The 17071-nt window shown below is 47.8% G+C and overlaps 7 protein-coding genes across 7 annotated transcripts; 2 read left to right on the top strand and 5 right to left on the bottom strand.

Moving 5' to 3' along the window:
• Positions 1-638: 638 nt before the first annotated feature.
• On the bottom strand, positions 639-1249 carry HD556DRAFT_1437906 (uncharacterized protein; the record flags this gene model as incomplete). The annotated part of the gene is made up of 4 exons (XM_041305768.1): positions 639-749; positions 798-964; positions 1019-1102; positions 1162-1249. The coding sequence occupies 4 exons, from the start codon at positions 1247-1249 to the stop codon at positions 639-641; spliced, it is 450 nt and encodes a 149-aa protein (XP_041165740.1).
• A 117-nt stretch (positions 1250-1366) lies between these two features.
• On the top strand, positions 1367-2846 carry HD556DRAFT_717100 (uncharacterized protein). The gene is made up of 3 exons (XM_041311399.1): positions 1367-1640; positions 1698-2416; positions 2466-2846. Exons 1-3 carry the CDS (start codon positions 1407-1409, stop codon positions 2500-2502), a joined length of 990 nt encoding a protein of 329 aa, XP_041165739.1. The 5' UTR covers positions 1367-1406; the 3' UTR covers positions 2503-2846.
• Positions 2847-3274: 428 nt separating this feature from the next.
• On the top strand, positions 3275-5720 carry HD556DRAFT_1332700 (tRNA guanosine-2'-O-methyltransferase). The gene is made up of 10 exons (XM_041301815.1): positions 3275-3929; positions 3981-4225; positions 4282-4355; positions 4411-4527; positions 4576-4632; positions 4679-4745; positions 4797-4934; positions 4989-5067; positions 5120-5342; positions 5400-5720. The coding sequence occupies exons 1-10, from the start codon at positions 3724-3726 to the stop codon at positions 5553-5555; spliced, it is 1362 nt and encodes a 453-aa protein (XP_041165738.1). The 5' UTR covers positions 3275-3723; the 3' UTR covers positions 5556-5720.
• On the bottom strand, positions 5721-8522 carry HD556DRAFT_1332692 (MFS general substrate transporter). The gene is made up of 13 exons (XM_041301814.1): positions 8139-8522; positions 8027-8087; positions 7853-7977; positions 7694-7801; positions 7521-7629; positions 7402-7466; positions 7270-7348; positions 7060-7210; positions 6968-7004; positions 6732-6915; positions 6415-6556; positions 6319-6350; positions 5721-6261 (listed from the first exon to the last, which is right to left on the bottom strand). The coding sequence occupies exons 1-13, from the start codon at positions 8349-8351 to the stop codon at positions 5915-5917; spliced, it is 1653 nt and encodes a 550-aa protein (XP_041165737.1). The 5' UTR covers positions 8352-8522; the 3' UTR covers positions 5721-5914.
• A 626-nt stretch (positions 8523-9148) lies between these two features.
• HD556DRAFT_1429579 (uncharacterized protein) lies at positions 9149-10606 on the bottom strand (the record flags this gene model as incomplete). The annotated part of the gene is made up of 4 exons (XM_041304824.1): positions 9149-9702; positions 9758-10228; positions 10282-10452; positions 10492-10606. 4 exons carry the CDS (start codon positions 10604-10606, stop codon positions 9149-9151), a joined length of 1311 nt encoding a protein of 436 aa, XP_041165736.1.
• A 690-nt stretch (positions 10607-11296) lies between these two features.
• HD556DRAFT_1227367 (uncharacterized protein) lies at positions 11297-12169 on the bottom strand (the record flags this gene model as incomplete). The annotated part of the gene is made up of 2 exons (XM_041297159.1): positions 11297-11911; positions 11960-12169. 2 exons carry the CDS (start codon positions 12167-12169, stop codon positions 11297-11299), a joined length of 825 nt encoding a protein of 274 aa, XP_041165735.1.
• A 151-nt stretch (positions 12170-12320) lies between these two features.
• HD556DRAFT_1227474 (glycosyltransferase family 2 protein) lies at positions 12321-16047 on the bottom strand (the record flags this gene model as incomplete). Its single annotated transcript, XM_041297164.1, has 18 exons — positions 12321-12371; positions 12424-12552; positions 12609-12635; positions 12683-12925; positions 12975-12999; positions 13056-13158; positions 13216-13361; positions 13413-13549; positions 13602-13622; positions 13672-13903; positions 13956-14016; positions 14121-14227; positions 14280-14302; positions 14354-14436; positions 14493-14652; positions 14702-15001; positions 15050-15157; positions 15208-16047. The coding sequence occupies 18 exons, from the start codon at positions 16045-16047 to the stop codon at positions 12321-12323; spliced, it is 2796 nt and encodes a 931-aa protein (XP_041165734.1).
• Positions 16048-17071: the final 1024 nt, after the last annotated feature.

The following is a 17071-nucleotide window of genomic DNA, read 5'->3' as shown; positions in this document are numbered from 1 at the left end:
CGGAACACAAATGTCAGTAGTACTGTAGAAGAGCTGATTGTGAGCGGAGCGCCCTACCTCTTCGGAGGATGCAGTCACATTTCTTCCAAATTGATGAGCCGATAATTCCTCACACGTCCAATAATAATTTCTGCAATAAGTTGCTGCGACAGCTGGCGTTCTGAGTGCCGACGGACTTCTCAATAGAAAGGAACTGTCGCGACCCCTCAACGACTCTGCATTTGCAGTGTCGTTGGACTACTACACATCATGGATGGTATTCGTGCTTGGTATGTGCGATCGAGAATTGCGTGCTTGACTGGATGATCAAGGATCCATCTACATCTCCCAGTTAAAGAAACTAATGGCCTGACTGATATAAACTGCGGTGGTTCAACTTCACGCTGCAAATACTTCTAGAGCAACCAAAGATCGATGAAGGCATTTTCTTCATGTGCAGATGGAACCGAATTGAATGTCGTGTTGCTGTGCTACGGTGTCATGACGAGGTCCTCAAGTCTTCACGAAGACGATCGTGCGATAAAGAAGCAGAGAACTAGGGCAATCTGACACATTGTTCGATCAGGTGCTCCTTATTTCTACAAGGCTTCTGATGGAAATGAAGACATGCCTGCGATCAAGAATTGCAAGCAGAATGTCTAGGGAGAGACATGCCCCGCAAATTTCAACAGTAAGTCATCATCTTCGATGGGACGCACGACACAACGAGACCACCTATCTGCAAGGGATACCGCCAAAACATGTTTGCACTACCAGGAGTGTCATTCAGCTATTACCATTGAGATGTAAGTCCGCACCATAAGATGGTTCTCGGATATTAACACTGCGAATGCGAATGATGGGCAGGTACAATAACTAGACACGGCTGTAGATGCAACATCGAGGTGCGGAAAGACGGTATATGTTGAAGTAGTGCCCATAACTTCGTAGTGGTGCCGGCCCCAAGAGGTCTTGTACTTTACGACTGAAGGCCCCTCATTCAACTGCAAAAAATGTAGCGTATGGAAGCATTACTCACCACCTTCGCGATCTATAATATCCAAAGCAGCTATAATCATCGTGTCTGGGAGAAGAGTGCGAAGCATTTCAATGCCTTCTTCGACTACATGCCGGGTTTGTGAGCATCCTGTTGTGGGAGAGGAGAGATCTGAGAGGACATACAGCTCTCTTCGTCCGAGTCGAACGCCTGAATGCTTGCTTGTAGGACATGCCTAAGGTGTAGTGAATCTTGAAGTGCTTCAACGGGCATCATTGACTGGAGTAATCCATAGCTAGGTGATTACTTGCATACTATACTAAATCAATTTACATAAATATCGTGGTTGTTTGGATCCAAAACCATTGCCAAACAACGCGTGATAAATACCGAGAATTAAGCCACCAGACTCTAAGTTCTCGTATTGAAAATGGTGCTCGAACGCTTTCCTTACGATGTCCTTCGTCACATTTTCTCTTTTCTACAGCAACACGATTTGGACAGTTTAGCGGCTCTCGCGCGTACTAGTCACTCAATCCACGAACTTGCTATTGACCTCCTTTGGGAAAATCAACGAACGCTCTGGTCACTTGTTCTTCTGTTGCCATCATCTGTGATCGAAAGAGCTTCACTTGTCATTCGAAAGCTTCCGTCATGGGTCACAGTAAGTATATCATCATGTCCGGTCCTGAAACGCTCATTAAATGTGTTATTGTCTTAGTTTCATACCCACGTCGCTTCCCACTGCTCGACGTGGGATAGGATGCTTTATTACAGCTCTCGCATTCGGCGGCTCTGCCTCAGTAGGACCCATCGCATGGCATACTATAAGCTGCTGGCAGAGAGTCCCTCGCCTCTTCTTCCAAATCTCGCCCATCTTGAAGTTCATGCAGACACGGAATCGGATCTACTATTGTGCCTTCAACTCCTAGTTGAAGGATCTCAGGGCCTGCAATCATTAACGGTAAATTGTTGTCCCAGGGGAATTCCTGCATCAGTTTTAGGTACTGCACTAGGCTGCCTCATGGCAAAGTGCTCTACGCTGGAGCAAGTCCACATCCTTTCCCCGCTCTATAGTACTGGTGTCACCTCTGGACTGCACGCGCCGGTATTCTCTAATGGACAGAATTATACATTCCTCAAGGTTGTGGACATGCTGTCGGAACATGAACCCTGGAATACCCATCATCCAAAGCTGACGGTGTCTGCAGAAATTGTCAGAGAACTTGGGAGGATGCCTTGCCTTGAAGACGCAGGTTTCCATTTGGTTTTGGGTCTTGACGAACCATTCGAGACAATTTCGCAGGGTTTTGTTTCGGATAACCCGTATTCTAGGATGTTCGGCACCCTCAAGAAGCTTAGGCTGCGCGTGGCAACTGTGAAACATACCACTGCGATTTTGGAAATGATTGGCTCCCATTCAATAGAGGACCTTACACTGTGGGTGGATAAACCCGTGTCAGTCTTTGCCTTCTACTCAATTGCGGAGTTATTGTCTCCCAACCGGACCGACGAAGATCGGCTGAAGTTCATCAATATCAAAAACTTCAAGTTTATAGCAGAATATTTTTTTTCAGACCCATTCAAGTCCGTACCACTCAGCCAAGGGGCTCGAGTCTCTATGATATCTCCTTTATTCGCACTCCATGCCTTGCGTAGCTTCAAGATCGATGTCATGGATACGGTGGCTGCAGATCGTGCCATTGGCGGACGGCTGCCGGCGCTTTGCAGAGATGACCTGGAGACTATTCCTGAGGCCTGGAAGGATATCGAGGAACTAGGGTTGCAGTGGTTGAGAAGTGGCACAGAGACAGACACGCGTATTGACGACGACGGCAAAACATGGGAATCAGAGGGACCTACTCTGGCCGAAGTTGCGCTCCTAGCCAGTCGGTGTGAGAAACTCTCTTCACTGGGAATGTGGTTCAACGCCCAGGACTGGTTTGATGATGATCCAAAAACGGATTCCAGTAGAGAGGGAGTAGAGGCGGAAGATCTGGGAACGTTATACGAAAATCAAGAAAGACGCACCAACACCCAGGGTGTATTGTCTCATACTGCTGCCACTAGCACACATTTGGATCATTCGAACGAAGGACCGTCATCTAGTACGCTTCGTGAACTCTGGGTTGGATTGTCCCTGGTTTCAGTTGCGGCAAGCCAACGTGTGTCCAGCTTTGCTCACAGCCGATTCCCTCGTGTTCCTTGGTTTGGATGGGATTATTCACGAGCAATTTCTGCTATGGGTGGTTGGGAGACGCAAGAGTGGAGCCTTGTAAACGATACTTTCGTTACGATGTATCCCCGCCAGAGGCTCATACGTCAGAGAACTCGTCAGTCTCCCCAGGGTGCTTGATTGCGGTGGTTTTCCGACATTATACATCGCTTTATATGACTTTATATATTTCAATAAAACGAAAACCTTTTCTATACATGATCATATATCGGCATACATGACAATATCTGCGGCTCACCAGTCCTCTGATGCGCGCCTATGACTTGGTTATAGTAGGGCCATACGTGTTGGCGTCAATGGGTGGTAACACGGACTAATTATCACGGCATATGAAACATCGTCAGAATCACCCTTTGTGCCTTTATACAGGTTACTAGTACATACTTGCCTTATATTTTGCTTATGTTCTGATCAGGGACTGCATGATGTTTGGATCAAAAGCTCTTGCCAAACAACACCTCAAAGATAAACCTGTTTTGAAAATGACGCCTTTCCGACAGATTATCAAATAATGGAGTACCTCTTCGTATTCGCTCAATCACACGAGGAATTCCGTGTGCCAGAGCTCCTCTCGATATCTGAGCTTCATGGCTTTACGATAGGCTTTGATCGCTACGCCAACGTCCTCGACAATGCCATCAAACGACCATTCATGATTCTGATGCTAGACAAGGAAGAGCATGCACATATTTTGGCTCAGAGATGCATCCTGATAAAGTGTGTGTTTATTATATTCACTAATTGTCTGCTCAAAAGATATTTAATCAGGTCTGTTCATGAGTTCTACGCCGAAGGCACATCTTACGACATGCTGCATGAACAAAACAGTCGAGCTCGCCCGCAATGGGAACGATACATCCCAGACACATCGTTCAAATTTTTTGTCCTAGGATACAATTCTACCATCAGCCAACGTTGCCAGCATCAGATCATCGAAAGCTTCGCATACATGGATTTTTTGGGTAAGATTGAGATGAAGAACCCAGAAGTTACTCTCACAGTTTTTGAGGAGTGTATGTTCCCCACGTCTTTGTAGTGTTGTCGTGCAATCTAAACTCATAATCACCAGACGAGAGTGGCCGAGCAACCGATGGTGGACTGCACAAGGATGGGGAACTCACCCAAGTCTACTTCGGCAGGTTGGTGCGTTTCGCACACCTTCTACCTGTTCGTTAGCTGAATTGTCATTCATCTTTAGGTCGTACATGGAACTGCACGCTCACTGATGGGAACCTTCGACGTTAAGAAACGCCAGTACTTCGGAAACACCAGCATGGAGGCAGAGATTTCCCTCTTGATGGCGAATCAGACACTAGTGCGTTTGTCCTGCGCTTGCGTGTGATCGAACTTACACGGCCACTAGGCTTCCCCTGGCAAATTGATCTACGACCCATTCATTGGCACTGGTAGCATGGCATATGTTGGTCAACTGTACTTCACCCATCTCAGCCTGATAATTTCATCAGACCACAGCCTACTTCGGTGCTTTTGTCTACGGTTCGGATATCGATGGGAGACAAATGCGTGGAAAAGGCATGTAATTTAGCGTTGCAAGTATTTCTGTGCACCAACACTGTCCCACAGATAAAACTCCAGGCATCATTCGGGCTGCTTCACAATACGGCGTAGCCTCCCGCATCATGGATCTTTGCACATTCGACGTCACAAACCACCCGTGGCGTTGCGGCAGCTTCTTTGACGCCATCATAACCGACCCACCATGTATGCACCTTTTTGATCGATGACATCAGTTCCGCTAACAAGGGCGTATTGCAGATGGTGTTCGTGCAGGAGCAAAACGCCTCGGGCGCAAAAAAATCCGTGAAGATCGGCTCCAATCCGCCATTCCACGACCGTAAGTTCTTGACCCCCGTATTCTTCTGGTTTACCAGAACATTTTGATGTAGAAATGAACCTTACATACCACCAACGAAGCCCTACGAGCTTTCTCAACTCGTCACAGATCTTGTTCTTCTTGCACGGTATCTCCTCCGCCCAGGCGGACGTCTTGTGTTCTTCCTGCCTACGGTAAGCGCCGAATACGCCCCACCCGATATCAATACGGTATTGTGCGAGGGGATGGAACTTGTAGCGAACAGTTTGCAGGATTTTGGAAGCTGGGGGCGGAGGGTAAGTTATGGGCCTCATTATATTCGGAATGCTTGTGGTATTGATATGCTTGAATAGTTGATCACGATAAAGAAGACCGCGCATGCCGAGTACCTACCTCCATCTTTTGATTCCGTAAGGGAAGCAGGGGAGAGCAGGGACACGCACGTTCCTGCGCACAAAGATTTCAGAGAGAAGTATTTCCAGGGTTTCAAGAGGGACAACGAGAGATGAGCTTTGCTAGTGCATTTCCATTCGCTAAAGTCAAACCCTTGAAAGAACTGCTACTAATGCAAGATACCAAAGATCTGTCTCGCGACTTTGATGCAAGGAATCTGGCGATAAATAGTAACTAGCAGTCCCGGAGAAACGTGGACTCAAACTTTTGAATTCCCGTGGGATCCGACACTGATCGATGATCAATAGAGGAATGCACCTCTCGTAAATATTAGTTCTGCACAAGTTCAGACCCGTGGGAAGTCGCTGATAAATATAGTTACAAGTTATAAGTTAGGTTGTGCGAACTATGTCCAGTCTCAAAACAATACTAGAAAATGCAGGTCTAAACACCCGAGGATCAGGTATCATGAATCTTATCGTACAACAGTCCCGATCACCTCCGCCCTGGCATCATCTCTTTTATCAGGTAATGGTATCGATTTATCTCCATGCTGTATCCATCCGTTCTCCTCCTTGTCTATCGACTGGATCGACTGGCCTGAAAAGCTTGTGCCTAATGTATCCATCGGCACCCCCTCCGCATGCCGGTTTGAATCAAGCTGCTGCGCCATGCGCTCATCCATCTCCCGCCGCGCCTGCTTCGCGCGTACAAACACAACGCTCGAGCCTACCACCATCACTATCACGCCGTGCAGCACCAACGCTGTGTGCATGTTATATGGTGGGGATGCGGTCGCCGATGCGCGGAGGGCACCTTCCGCTACACATAAAGGATGTCAGGAATGCAACTCATCGCTGAATCGGGGTTGTGACATACCGAGAATGAATATAATGCCGAATGCGTTGCCACTTATGGAAAGCAGCGAGTGAGTATGAAGTTATGGGGGATGATATATAAAGAAATGGGACTTACGAACACCACAAAATGGCGGCACTGCTGCCTGCATTTCGGGTAACTTCGACTGCCAACTCAAGGCCAACTGGGAGCATGATCAGGGAGCAGGTACCGATGATGGCCATGATCGCGAAGATACCGCCGGTGTTATTTGGTTTGACTGGGAAAAGATCAGCTCACGTGAAGGGATGTATAGAAGGTGATTGGCATGATCATCAGAAAATGATCGACAGCGAATCACAAAGAAACTGCCACGTCATCGATTCGCTGTGGACCAATGTACAACACTGCGCAAAACGAGAAATTGTCTACGAAGCGAATAGAACCGCACTCACCAGCCCAGATTAGACTCAACCACGCTCCTGCAGCAATTGGGACAAGAATTTTTATTGTTATGCCCAGATGGTGGGTCAATACCCGATCGAACAGAGGAGCAGTGATGACACCGGCTAAAACTCCACTAAGTAGGAGGGTTGCGCCAAAGAGACCTGCTATGGTGTCGCTGTACCCCTCAGGTTCCTGTGGGTGACACGTTTGATAATGATGTTTTGTGTTGAGAAGAAAGACTTACGAAATATTGCGCGGAAAGGATGCTAAGTGCGTTTGCCCTGTGCAAGTCTCGTATGTGCGTTCATACAGTGAGGTATAAAAAAAAAAACTCACGCGCCAGCGAGTACACCAAAAATTAGCGTATTGATAGTGAAGTCCAGCCGTTCGTGAGGAGTCATGTAAGCAGGGTCGTCGCGGCGAACTCGTCCGACCATCGCACATAGGAGTGAGTAGAGTGATTGTGACGCCTTGGAGCCTGCATATGCTGTTCGGGACAGTTAGTAAGAGATACATGGGAAAAAATGTGGAGCACGCCGGACGTACTAGGTGGGCTTGGTGGTTCATTCTCGATGAGAAAAATGGCCGGAACAACAACAGTAGATATGATCGCTAGGACCAGTATCTGTCCCAGAAAACTATGAGCCACACAACAATAGAAAGTTTTTGGGGACTCACAGATTGCCTTGGAGTACCGACTAGGGGGCTAAGCAATTGACTAATCGCACCACCTACAGGGTTGGCTGGCGGATCCCAGTTGAAGACTATGGTTTTAAAAATGGATGAAAGAGGCTCACAGATGGCGATGACCATTGTTGCTGTGGTTCGTCCTTTAAGGTCAAACCACATCTCTGAATATTTTGGACCGAGGACTTGGAAGATAGGTTGAGATATTGCCGAGAACAACTGCATGAGATGGCAAATAGGAAGGATTGAGTGACATGGGATTAGATGAGAAAGTAGTACGCACCTGGCCGAAGATGAGTAGAGCATAAGCACTCTGAGGAGACAAGGACTTGATGGTGCCCGCATAGCGCACCCAGCCTGATATGAGGAGCATCACTACACCGACTTCCGACTTTGGAAAAGTTCAATATTAGTTGAAGGACGATAACTAGAAGGAACTCACACAGCGGCGAATGCCGAAGCGCGCGCAGAAAATAGGAATGAGGAGGGAGACGGGGAGGAAGACACAGGACATGATGTTACCAAGCCAGTTCACCTGGTTGATGGAAATGTCGAAGGCCTGAGCAGCTATTGGAGACTGTCAAGTAAAATATCAACACTGAAGGAGAGTACGCACTATCAGTCGATATAGGGCCAAACCATACCCAAGGCATACCGGTCACGAGGCCCAGTAGAATCTACGGCACAATAAGTATCACAAGGTGTAACAAGACGAAATGCAGACTCACGAAACCAAGAAGGCCAGTGAAGCGACGCCTGTATAGGCGGTAAACGGGGGGTTGGTCGTTCTCATCTTTCATCTCTTGGACATGAGTGAGGCTGATAGGCCGAGTTGACTGGCTGGTATCGATGACTTTGGCATCGGGGTATAATTCAGAATGAAGACTTGATATGGAGATTGCGCGGTGCGACGGGAGAGTGGATATATCGTCTATGGCCATAGGAGTTGAATTGAATGGTCGCTGTAGTAGAATACAGATTGAGGGAGGGCAGTCTGTGATACGATGGAGTATAAGTATGAATCGATGAGAGTACCTGAAACATGTATTGTAGACCCGAACAGCAGTTGGGGTTACGGGAGGACACTACTATAATTATTATTTAATTGTGCAATTACTCGGTATCTATGACAAGTATCCACTTTGCTTCTAAATGAAGCTAAAGCTAGGTACATACACCGGACCCGAAACTATACCTTGTAACCTTCCGTTACTTCTGGGTCATTTTTATACCACAGATACTCAGCTGAAAGCTAGTCCCTTTGTCTCAGTAGTACACGTTACCAAGGAATGAGATTATAAAATGCACCCGCGGAAAGGAAAGTGGCTGCAAAGTTCAAACCGCCAGCGAAATCGAATCACAGTGTGAGAATTGATAGACTGCGCATGCACTGTGGTTCGGGATAGCAAATTTGTAGGACACTTTTGAGACCAAATGGTGTTACCTTTAGTGACGGACGTGCGTTTCTCCGCGTGTTCTGCGGAGGCTCCGGAGTCTTTTCTGTGCAACAATTGCAATAGTTCATGTGTTTTGGATACGTGAGTGAAATTCATGACACACAGCATGGTGCAATCGGATATGTCACAGGTTCCTTGGTTGTATACTTAGACAGTCGGTTGTTATACATCACAAGCCTTTTCACATGCTTCCGGTACCGACTGGGTTGATCTCCAAAGTAGCTGAAATCAAGCTCAATATACATAGATCATCGCAGGGAACAAGGATCTTCAACGCTACATTAGGCAAATAAATAATCATAAAACGTCCCCTTCCCTGATTTCCTCCCTGATTTCTTCCCCTGTTGCTTCATGGCCCTTCGCGTAGGCGGCAGTCTCCTGGCAGGGGACCTTGATGGTGATGACCCGCTCCGAGGCTCGTTCCACGCACTAAATCGGGTACGCGCATTCCGTACGTATACACCGCCACTCCCTCGTACGTCAGCCGCGCGTGGGGTCCTCTCCAAATCATTAGCTTCCGCATCTAGGGAGAGCGACTCTACAGACGCTGCGAACCCTTCGTCAAATTCAAAGTCTGATCCACCGATTACAGACCATGCTGCGGGTGATGAAGGTGCCTCCGAAATGGCTGAGAGCTCTCCGGTGTGTGCTTCATGTTCCATGTCGGATGTCAAGTCGGACTCCAGGTCAGACGTGTGAATGTCAGATACGAAATCTGATTCGGTATCGACTTGGGAAATGTCTGTTGCAGGGGGCGTGTCGATTATTGAGGCTGTGACTTGCGTAACTTGGGGTCGCAGTAGATATGTCAGGCGTTTGCCGTTCACCTCTTTACCTACGTAAAAATGATTCAGCTGACCAAAATATTCAGAGCCCAGTCAATTACTTACTGAAGCTAACAACCCCATACCACCGAGCCAGACAATGCACTACATACCTCTCAAACGCACCATCCGCACCATCCTTCCCAACAACCCACACAAGATCGAGCGGCCGTCTGCTTACCTCTAGTACATCCTCCCTCCCTCCCACTTTCTCCCCCGGAAAAATAATGCCCTGTTCCTCTCCCGGATACGTCCCTCCCTCAAGCCAGGCGCACAAATGACCCTCAATCGCGTCTACTATGTCCCGGGCGCCTGGTCTGGCTCTCAATGCTCGTCGGGCACCCTTCAGCGAGAGGGAAAACAGTCCAGCAGAAGCACTCGCAGGATCCCGAGAACCTGGAACACTAGACGGTAGCACAATTGACCGAGGAAGATACGGTGGTAACGGGATGGGAAAGGTGGAGAGCCTTGAGGGGACCGGTACCGCATGATCACCGCGCGAGGGTGGCACAACATGAGGGTTGTTCGTAAATTTAGCTAGGAGAAAGATGTCAATATGTGACTTGCATGTGAATAGCGGCACGACGGACCATTTTCCCTCCTCCGTATCCAGCGCTTCCCCTCGTGTTCGTCCCGGCGTGCTTTAGAAATAGAGGTCTTGGGGGGCGCAGCGACCGAGTGCTCGCGGAGGTGGGCATATCGATCTATGAGCTTTGGGTTGCGCAAGATTGCAGGAAAGGAGAGCGGAACGGGGCCGTCGTCTGGCACCTTAGACGAAACGTCGCCTATCTGCTTTGCACCTGGCAGTACAAGTGATGGTATGACCGTTGACGGAACGGTGGATGTCTCTGAAGCTGCAGGCTCCGAGTCACAGGCTACGATAGGGAGTGGGACTGTAGTGCTCGCTTCGGCCATACTGCCAGTACTAGATTGTTATCTGTGTGTGTTGGGTTAAGAACTGAACCTGCAGAATATATACATCGGAGAATAATATCTGTTTTCGACTCACTATTTGTAACTTCAGAGACGAAGTCAACTGCAACCCGGAACCGTACGTGGTGAGTCACAAAGATAAGATGCCTCGGGTGCAATTGCACGCTCGCAACTAAGGCGGTCAAGCAAACATGCGATCATTAGTACCTGCTATACACACGAATACGATATTTTAAAGTCGGTCCCTCGCCTATCAATCCCACCAAGCACTAGTAACAAAGGTTCTCATCTGGACGAATGATCACAACTGTTGGGTGGTTTTCATCCTAACCTTGTACACCGCCACATGTGCATAGCCTACGAAGTGTTTGATACCGGAACTGCCTGCGCTGGTAGACAACAGGAGGGAGTTCTGGAAGGGACTGAGAAGATCAAAAATGATGTCGCTTGATTTAGACAGGTGTATTTTGGGCACGATGATCTCCAGCAACAGGAAACTCGCCAGCATTGCTATGATCAGCGTGGTAAGCAAGATCTTTCAGTTCGCTGTCACTTGGAAGTCGAGAGTAATATCGTTTGTCCAAAACGGTCGACCAATGATAGTGTCAAGGTTCGGAGAATGACTATGTGATTGATTTCAGCAGCAAGTCAGTCCTCAACGGGATGCAAACACTATGATACTTCGGCGGCCGGTTGAAATGCTGCACGTTTCCATGATTTCTTCACTTTTGAATCAGTAGGTAGCATGTCGTCCGACTCCGCCTTGATATTTTCGATAGCAGTCTTCGATGGAGCGGGCTGCGGTTCCGTCGACTCTTTCTTCACTTTCAGCTTGATAGGTATGACTCCCGGGTCATACAATTCTCCCAATCCAATGCGAACCGTCTTCTTCCTCAGCTTGAAAACACGCTCGTCCTCGATATCGTCCACCGGTGCTTCACGTTTCCTGTCACCCTCAGAAGACCCTGTCGGCTCTCCATTTGCATCTTCGGGCACGCTTGGAACCTCATTCCGTATCGGTGCAGGAGATCCCGATGTATAATTCTGAACGTACTGCCACTCTCCTGCGACACCCATCGTTTGCCTCGTATCCGCCTCCGCCTTAGCTCGCTCCGCATCAGGATCAGCATATCCCAGCGATGCAGCCGTTGAGTAGTTGGCATACGGATTGCTTGGTTTTGGAGGAGGCTTCTTTGGCGCAGGTGCTGCAGCAGGAGCACTACGTGAAGACGATCCGACCCCCCCAAGTCCAGCACCTACATCTTGAGCATATGCGGCGGCCGCGGCCTGAAGTGTAACTTAGTGAATGTATATGCAAATTAGATATAAACGCACTTTGTTAACCCTCTCCATCTCACGCTTCTCCTCGTCCCTATCCTTCACAGCTTTCTCGCCAGCCTTGTACAGCCCGCGTACAAAACGTTCGACATTGCCTTTATGACGCATTCCATTCTCGTGGTGCTGCCTGGATGGAACATCGTCTGCTATATAGATGTTACAATACTTGCAGTGGTAACGTTTATGCGATACCCAATATTCTGACATCGCGGTCGAGAGTAAAGTCGAAGTGATAAGACACCGCGTGACACCGTGTGACGAACCATTGCACATGCCTGAACAAGACTTAACATAATGATATTCTACATATGTAAGGACGGTGCGATTTCTACTTTCTGTAAGACTGAGATCCGCTTCGTCATGCGGTGAATATCCTCGTCAGCAGATATAAGGTTGAGCCGACGAGGCGCTGTAATCCAACTTTGAGTTCTCGTCCGACCAGGCAAACATGGAATACACACCACTGAATTAGTGATTGCCGCAAACGAAAGGATAAATATCAAATATGCCTTCGTCCGTGATACGCCTGCGTCTGGATTGAAAGTACTTGATAGATCAGAACCGGATAGAATGATAAGCAAGAGTACGCCCTGCCGGGAAGACATCTCATCAACACATGGTCTAAATTTTGATTTGACGGACTCACATTTGACAACACCCAAGCCAACAGTACCTATGAAATGTTAGCCTCCAGTTCTTAAATCAATGAAACCAACGCACATTGGTTCTGACGTTGGCGTAGTAGTCGATAGCTGCCATCTCTCGTTCTCGCTCCGTAATTACCTTGCCCTTGTCGTTATTTGTAGGTTTCCGGTATTTCAAGTTATCGATTGACTCCTCGTAAATACCGTTCACGTCTGCAGCTTCGGCAAGCATAGCAATATCGACTTGAGAATGAGAGTCTTGTACTGCGGCACCGAGGTCCGCGTCTGGAATTGCATCTTGTTTAGTGCCCCATGATATCTAGGACGCCGTCAGATTAGATGTCCGACTAGTGCAGGCTCTAACCTACATCATCGAGGTTCGAGAACGCGTATCTTTTGAATGTGTTAGTGATTATTACACTCACAACCGGGTCGATGAAACGACATACATGCTCAAGATGTTCATGTATGTCGGGCTCAGTAGAAGGTATTGCACGAAGCTGGTAAACATGTGCCATGGGTCGAACGCCAGGAGGCTGCTAAGGATATACACTACGCAAATCGAAGTTTAATCACAGGCGAAAGGACAACGTAGCAAATGATACTCACCTCCGTAGGTTACTGCCACGCTCAGAAGGACCACACCTCCACCAGCCTGGCTATATGCAGCCATACCACATAGCACAGATGCAATGATGAGGTAGACCATCAGGACCGCGAGGAACAGCGAGGCTAGCAGGTATTTACGATGAGCCCTGTTTAGATGTCAACATCAACGCGGCTTGGACGTCGAAGGAAACATCTACGCTTTAGGCTTGTTCCCCATGGACAGGAGGAAGCAGGCGATGATTATCGAAGCCAAAAAATACTGAACTACGGCATTGAAATACCTGATGGATGGCACGCCAAAAGACTTGTCTTCTAATGACGAACTCAGGACGACCTGTGAACACGACTCAATCTCTGCACCGATCATAAGTGACCTTGAAACTGACGAAAAACAGGTAAAAGTTTCCCTGACACTCGTCTGTCAGCATTTCATCTGGACAACTATAAAACACTTACAATTCCAAACCATGAAAATACTATGTTGATAATATTATAAACGGTCTCGATCATGAGGGTCACCTTTCGACTAAAACTGTGCCCAGACTGCATAATTTGCCCTACGTGTGCCACAGCATATACCGCTGCAAAAAACGAGCCATTTAGCCATCGCCGGCGCTGGCTGATAAACTCTGGTAGCGCATCTGGCACGTCGGTTTCACCAATGGCACCCTTAACATACTTCAACACCCTGTTAAAAGCACTCAGTTAGGAGTGCAAATCCATGACAGGTTGAGCGTTACCAATTCGAATTTGCTTTCGCTATGAGCTCGAAACAAAGGATGCGCTGGGGGTTGAAATAATCTCAGCACACAGCATCATCCGGAAGCAAGGAGGCATACATCTTCTGCCAGATCTGCGCTCAAACATTAGGGAAGTTGCAAAAGAAGCCTGATGCAAAGACCTACACATGTTTGATGTGAATATGTCGGTGTCGTGGCCATGAAGAACTTCGCCTTTGAAATAAGAAGCTAAAGGACCTGTTCCGTCCTTGTTATTTGCCAAAGCGATATACCTGTGTAAAGCTATAAGATGGGCGTTGCTGATAACTGACAACTCCAATATACCTATAAGCAGAAAAAGCGCCAGGCTGTGGTCATCAGTTACATCATTCACGGTAGACTCTAGCACATCAGCATACCAGGACACTGATGTAACCGAACATGCTTTCCGTTGGCTTATCCAAAATATTGCTAAGCTTGTACTCAAAATTTTGAGCTGCGACTGGGAAGACACTAGATGTCAAGAAGCGACATTGTCGAACGAAAGAACTATCGAACCTAGGGGATTCAGCAGGTACTGCCAATTCTTGCCTTTGTATACTGCGATCTCACCACAAGCGCCACCAACGTTTGAATTGACGTCGAATGTTTTCCACAGCCGATATATACTATTATTGCCTGGGCGTGTTCCGACGTCGAGCAACACACAGATATTGGGCTAAATATACAGTGAGCTTTACACTCTCTTTAATGACATCTCCGCTAACCTGTAACATGGGCGCAAAGGCATTGAAGAACCATCGGTGACTATTGATCTTTTTCTGGTTCTTCTCCTTCATGCAAAACATAATTTGCGTTGGTACGATGCCCTTATCTGGATACTTGAAGTGAAGGTTCGGATCCAATGCAAAGGAAGTCGTATACTCAAAAAGATGCGCAGTGACTTCCTTGTCGTTAACTTTGTTCTTCATGTGGTCTCCAGGCTGGTAAACTCCAAGAAGCGTCAAACAGTCAAGCACACGCGGGTGAACCTTTTTGCGGCCATCCGCCACAATACAAACGACAACCTGGAAGGTATGAGAAGGGTAGAGCAGCGTAGACAGCGGAGTGATCACCTTTTTCCAGGCATCCGGTCCCCATGTCTGGGAATTCTTGCGCGAGCCGAGATGTGCTATATTGCGCATCACTCCATACAAGGTCCTACAAAAGAGGACCTCATCTTCCTGCAATGACGGGTTTGAAAAGTAGATGTCTCAACCACCCTTGAACTCACGTTATACATAGTGATAACAATAAATAATTCAGTTGTGCGGCCGTTCTCGTTCTGCCGTAGAAAGAACTTGTCTTTCTCGAAATCGTCGGGATCGCAAGTGACTGCTGTGTACCGTGTCTTGGTCATCTCTGGCTCCCCTCTGTAAGGGAGGACGAGCTTTGGAGGCACATTGAGGTCTACGACGAGATTGCCGTTTGTCAGTTGCACCCGTTTCTTTTTCAGGCGTCTACGAACACGCCCGACAGGTGCAGGTCCAAAGTGACGAGTTTCGACAGGCGTCTCTGGTTCTTGATATCCAACTGAAGCATCAGGTGTCTTTTCGCCATCGTCGTAGTACTCTACGGTGCCGGGAACGTCAGCATACCGCGAGATATCATACTCGTCATTGTACGCTGTCTTCTCGTCTTCATAAGGATTAAACTCGCGAGCTTGGGAATATCCCGTATAATGAGTATTGTTGTTGGAATCAAGTTTGTAGTCTTCATCCATGAACGGTGTGGGCGACCGTGATCTGGGGGGAATGTAGGAGGAGCGGGTGAAGTTACCCGATGCATATGCTTCTGTATCATGCTGGAAATGATCAACAGAGCTGCTCGATGGCCCTGTACCATAATTTGAATAGATAGTTGGGGTAGAACTGAAAGGAGTGGCGACAAGGTGTTCGTGTGATGTATTCGATTGTGGTTGAGGGAGTCCTCGTGCAGGAGACAGTTGAGTGCATGAGGCTTGCTGGTAGGGGCGCGTGGGAGTGTGGTGGTCTGAGAAAGGGTCATGACCCTGCGAAGACGTAGGTCCGTCAGTTGTGTACGAGTCCTCAAGATCCAATGTTTCCCCGGTCATGATCGTTGGAAGTAGCTGCCCTGGTTGATACCTTTCCGGAGGCGGACGAGAATTAGAAGAAATAGATCTGTTTGTTGCAACACTTTGCTCGAAGTATGCTTCGCTGATTTCGCGCACGGTCAGAATGTGATTCGCGTAGTACGCCGCCAGGACATTACCTATTTGTATACTCGTGCGAACCAACTGGATTGTGAATGAGCGTTTCGTCTACTTGTTGATTGATGGATACATATGACGCGTCCACACTACACATATGCATCAATATATTCTTCGTTTGTTAGTGCACAGAGCACTCACGAGTTGTTTGAACTTATGGATGGTCGTTGATAATCTGTATCCTCGCTGACCTCTTCTGATATGCTTGGCACTGGTTTTCTTGCGCGCTTCATTCCTGGCATCGTTGAGCTGTTAAACCGAAATGTGGGCTGCGGTGCAAATGTTCAAGGACGATGTAACGCGGCTGTGACAGGTTCATGTCGCGTCTTGGTCACGTGCTTGCAAGTACACTTCATTCCATTCTTGAACTACTTGAAAAGCAACTACTAATTTGAATCCAAACGAACCATCGTCGATTACCCCGCTGCTTGCGACGCGACAACAAATACTGTGCTTTTGTTGTCGTCAGATTATAATGAAATTATTCCAGTCGCCGCACGACTAAACTGTGTTGTCCCCGAGTCATACATGCTTTTCTATTCTCTCTGTGCTCCGTCACGATGGGATGTAAATCCTTGCTCAGGGCCACTTTAAAGGGGCTAACTTGCTTCTCGATTCGTTATGAGCACTCAGCTTTCCAAGATTCTGCTTGACAAACATCACCCAACTTACTTGTGTAAGTGAATTGACGACCTTCCTGCTCATTTAACACTCGCAGTGGAGAATCTCAGACTGTCATCAAGCCAGCCTACTCGAGGATTTCCTGTGCGTATGCGGGCTAATCAATTGGCTCTCTACGCAGACTTCTATCGATACCTGGGAGTTTTTTTTTTGACAGATATTTGATGACGAGATCGTCCGACACAAT

This window comes from Suillus plorans, assembly GCF_016647745.1.
Source record: "Suillus plorans strain S12 chromosome Unknown HD556scaffold_5, whole genome shotgun sequence".
In the NCBI taxonomy this organism is placed as follows: Eukaryota; Fungi; Basidiomycota; class Agaricomycetes; order Boletales; family Suillaceae; genus Suillus; species Suillus plorans.
The sequence above is the reverse complement of the archived record's forward strand: the minus strand, read 5'-3'. Positions and strand labels throughout refer to the sequence as shown.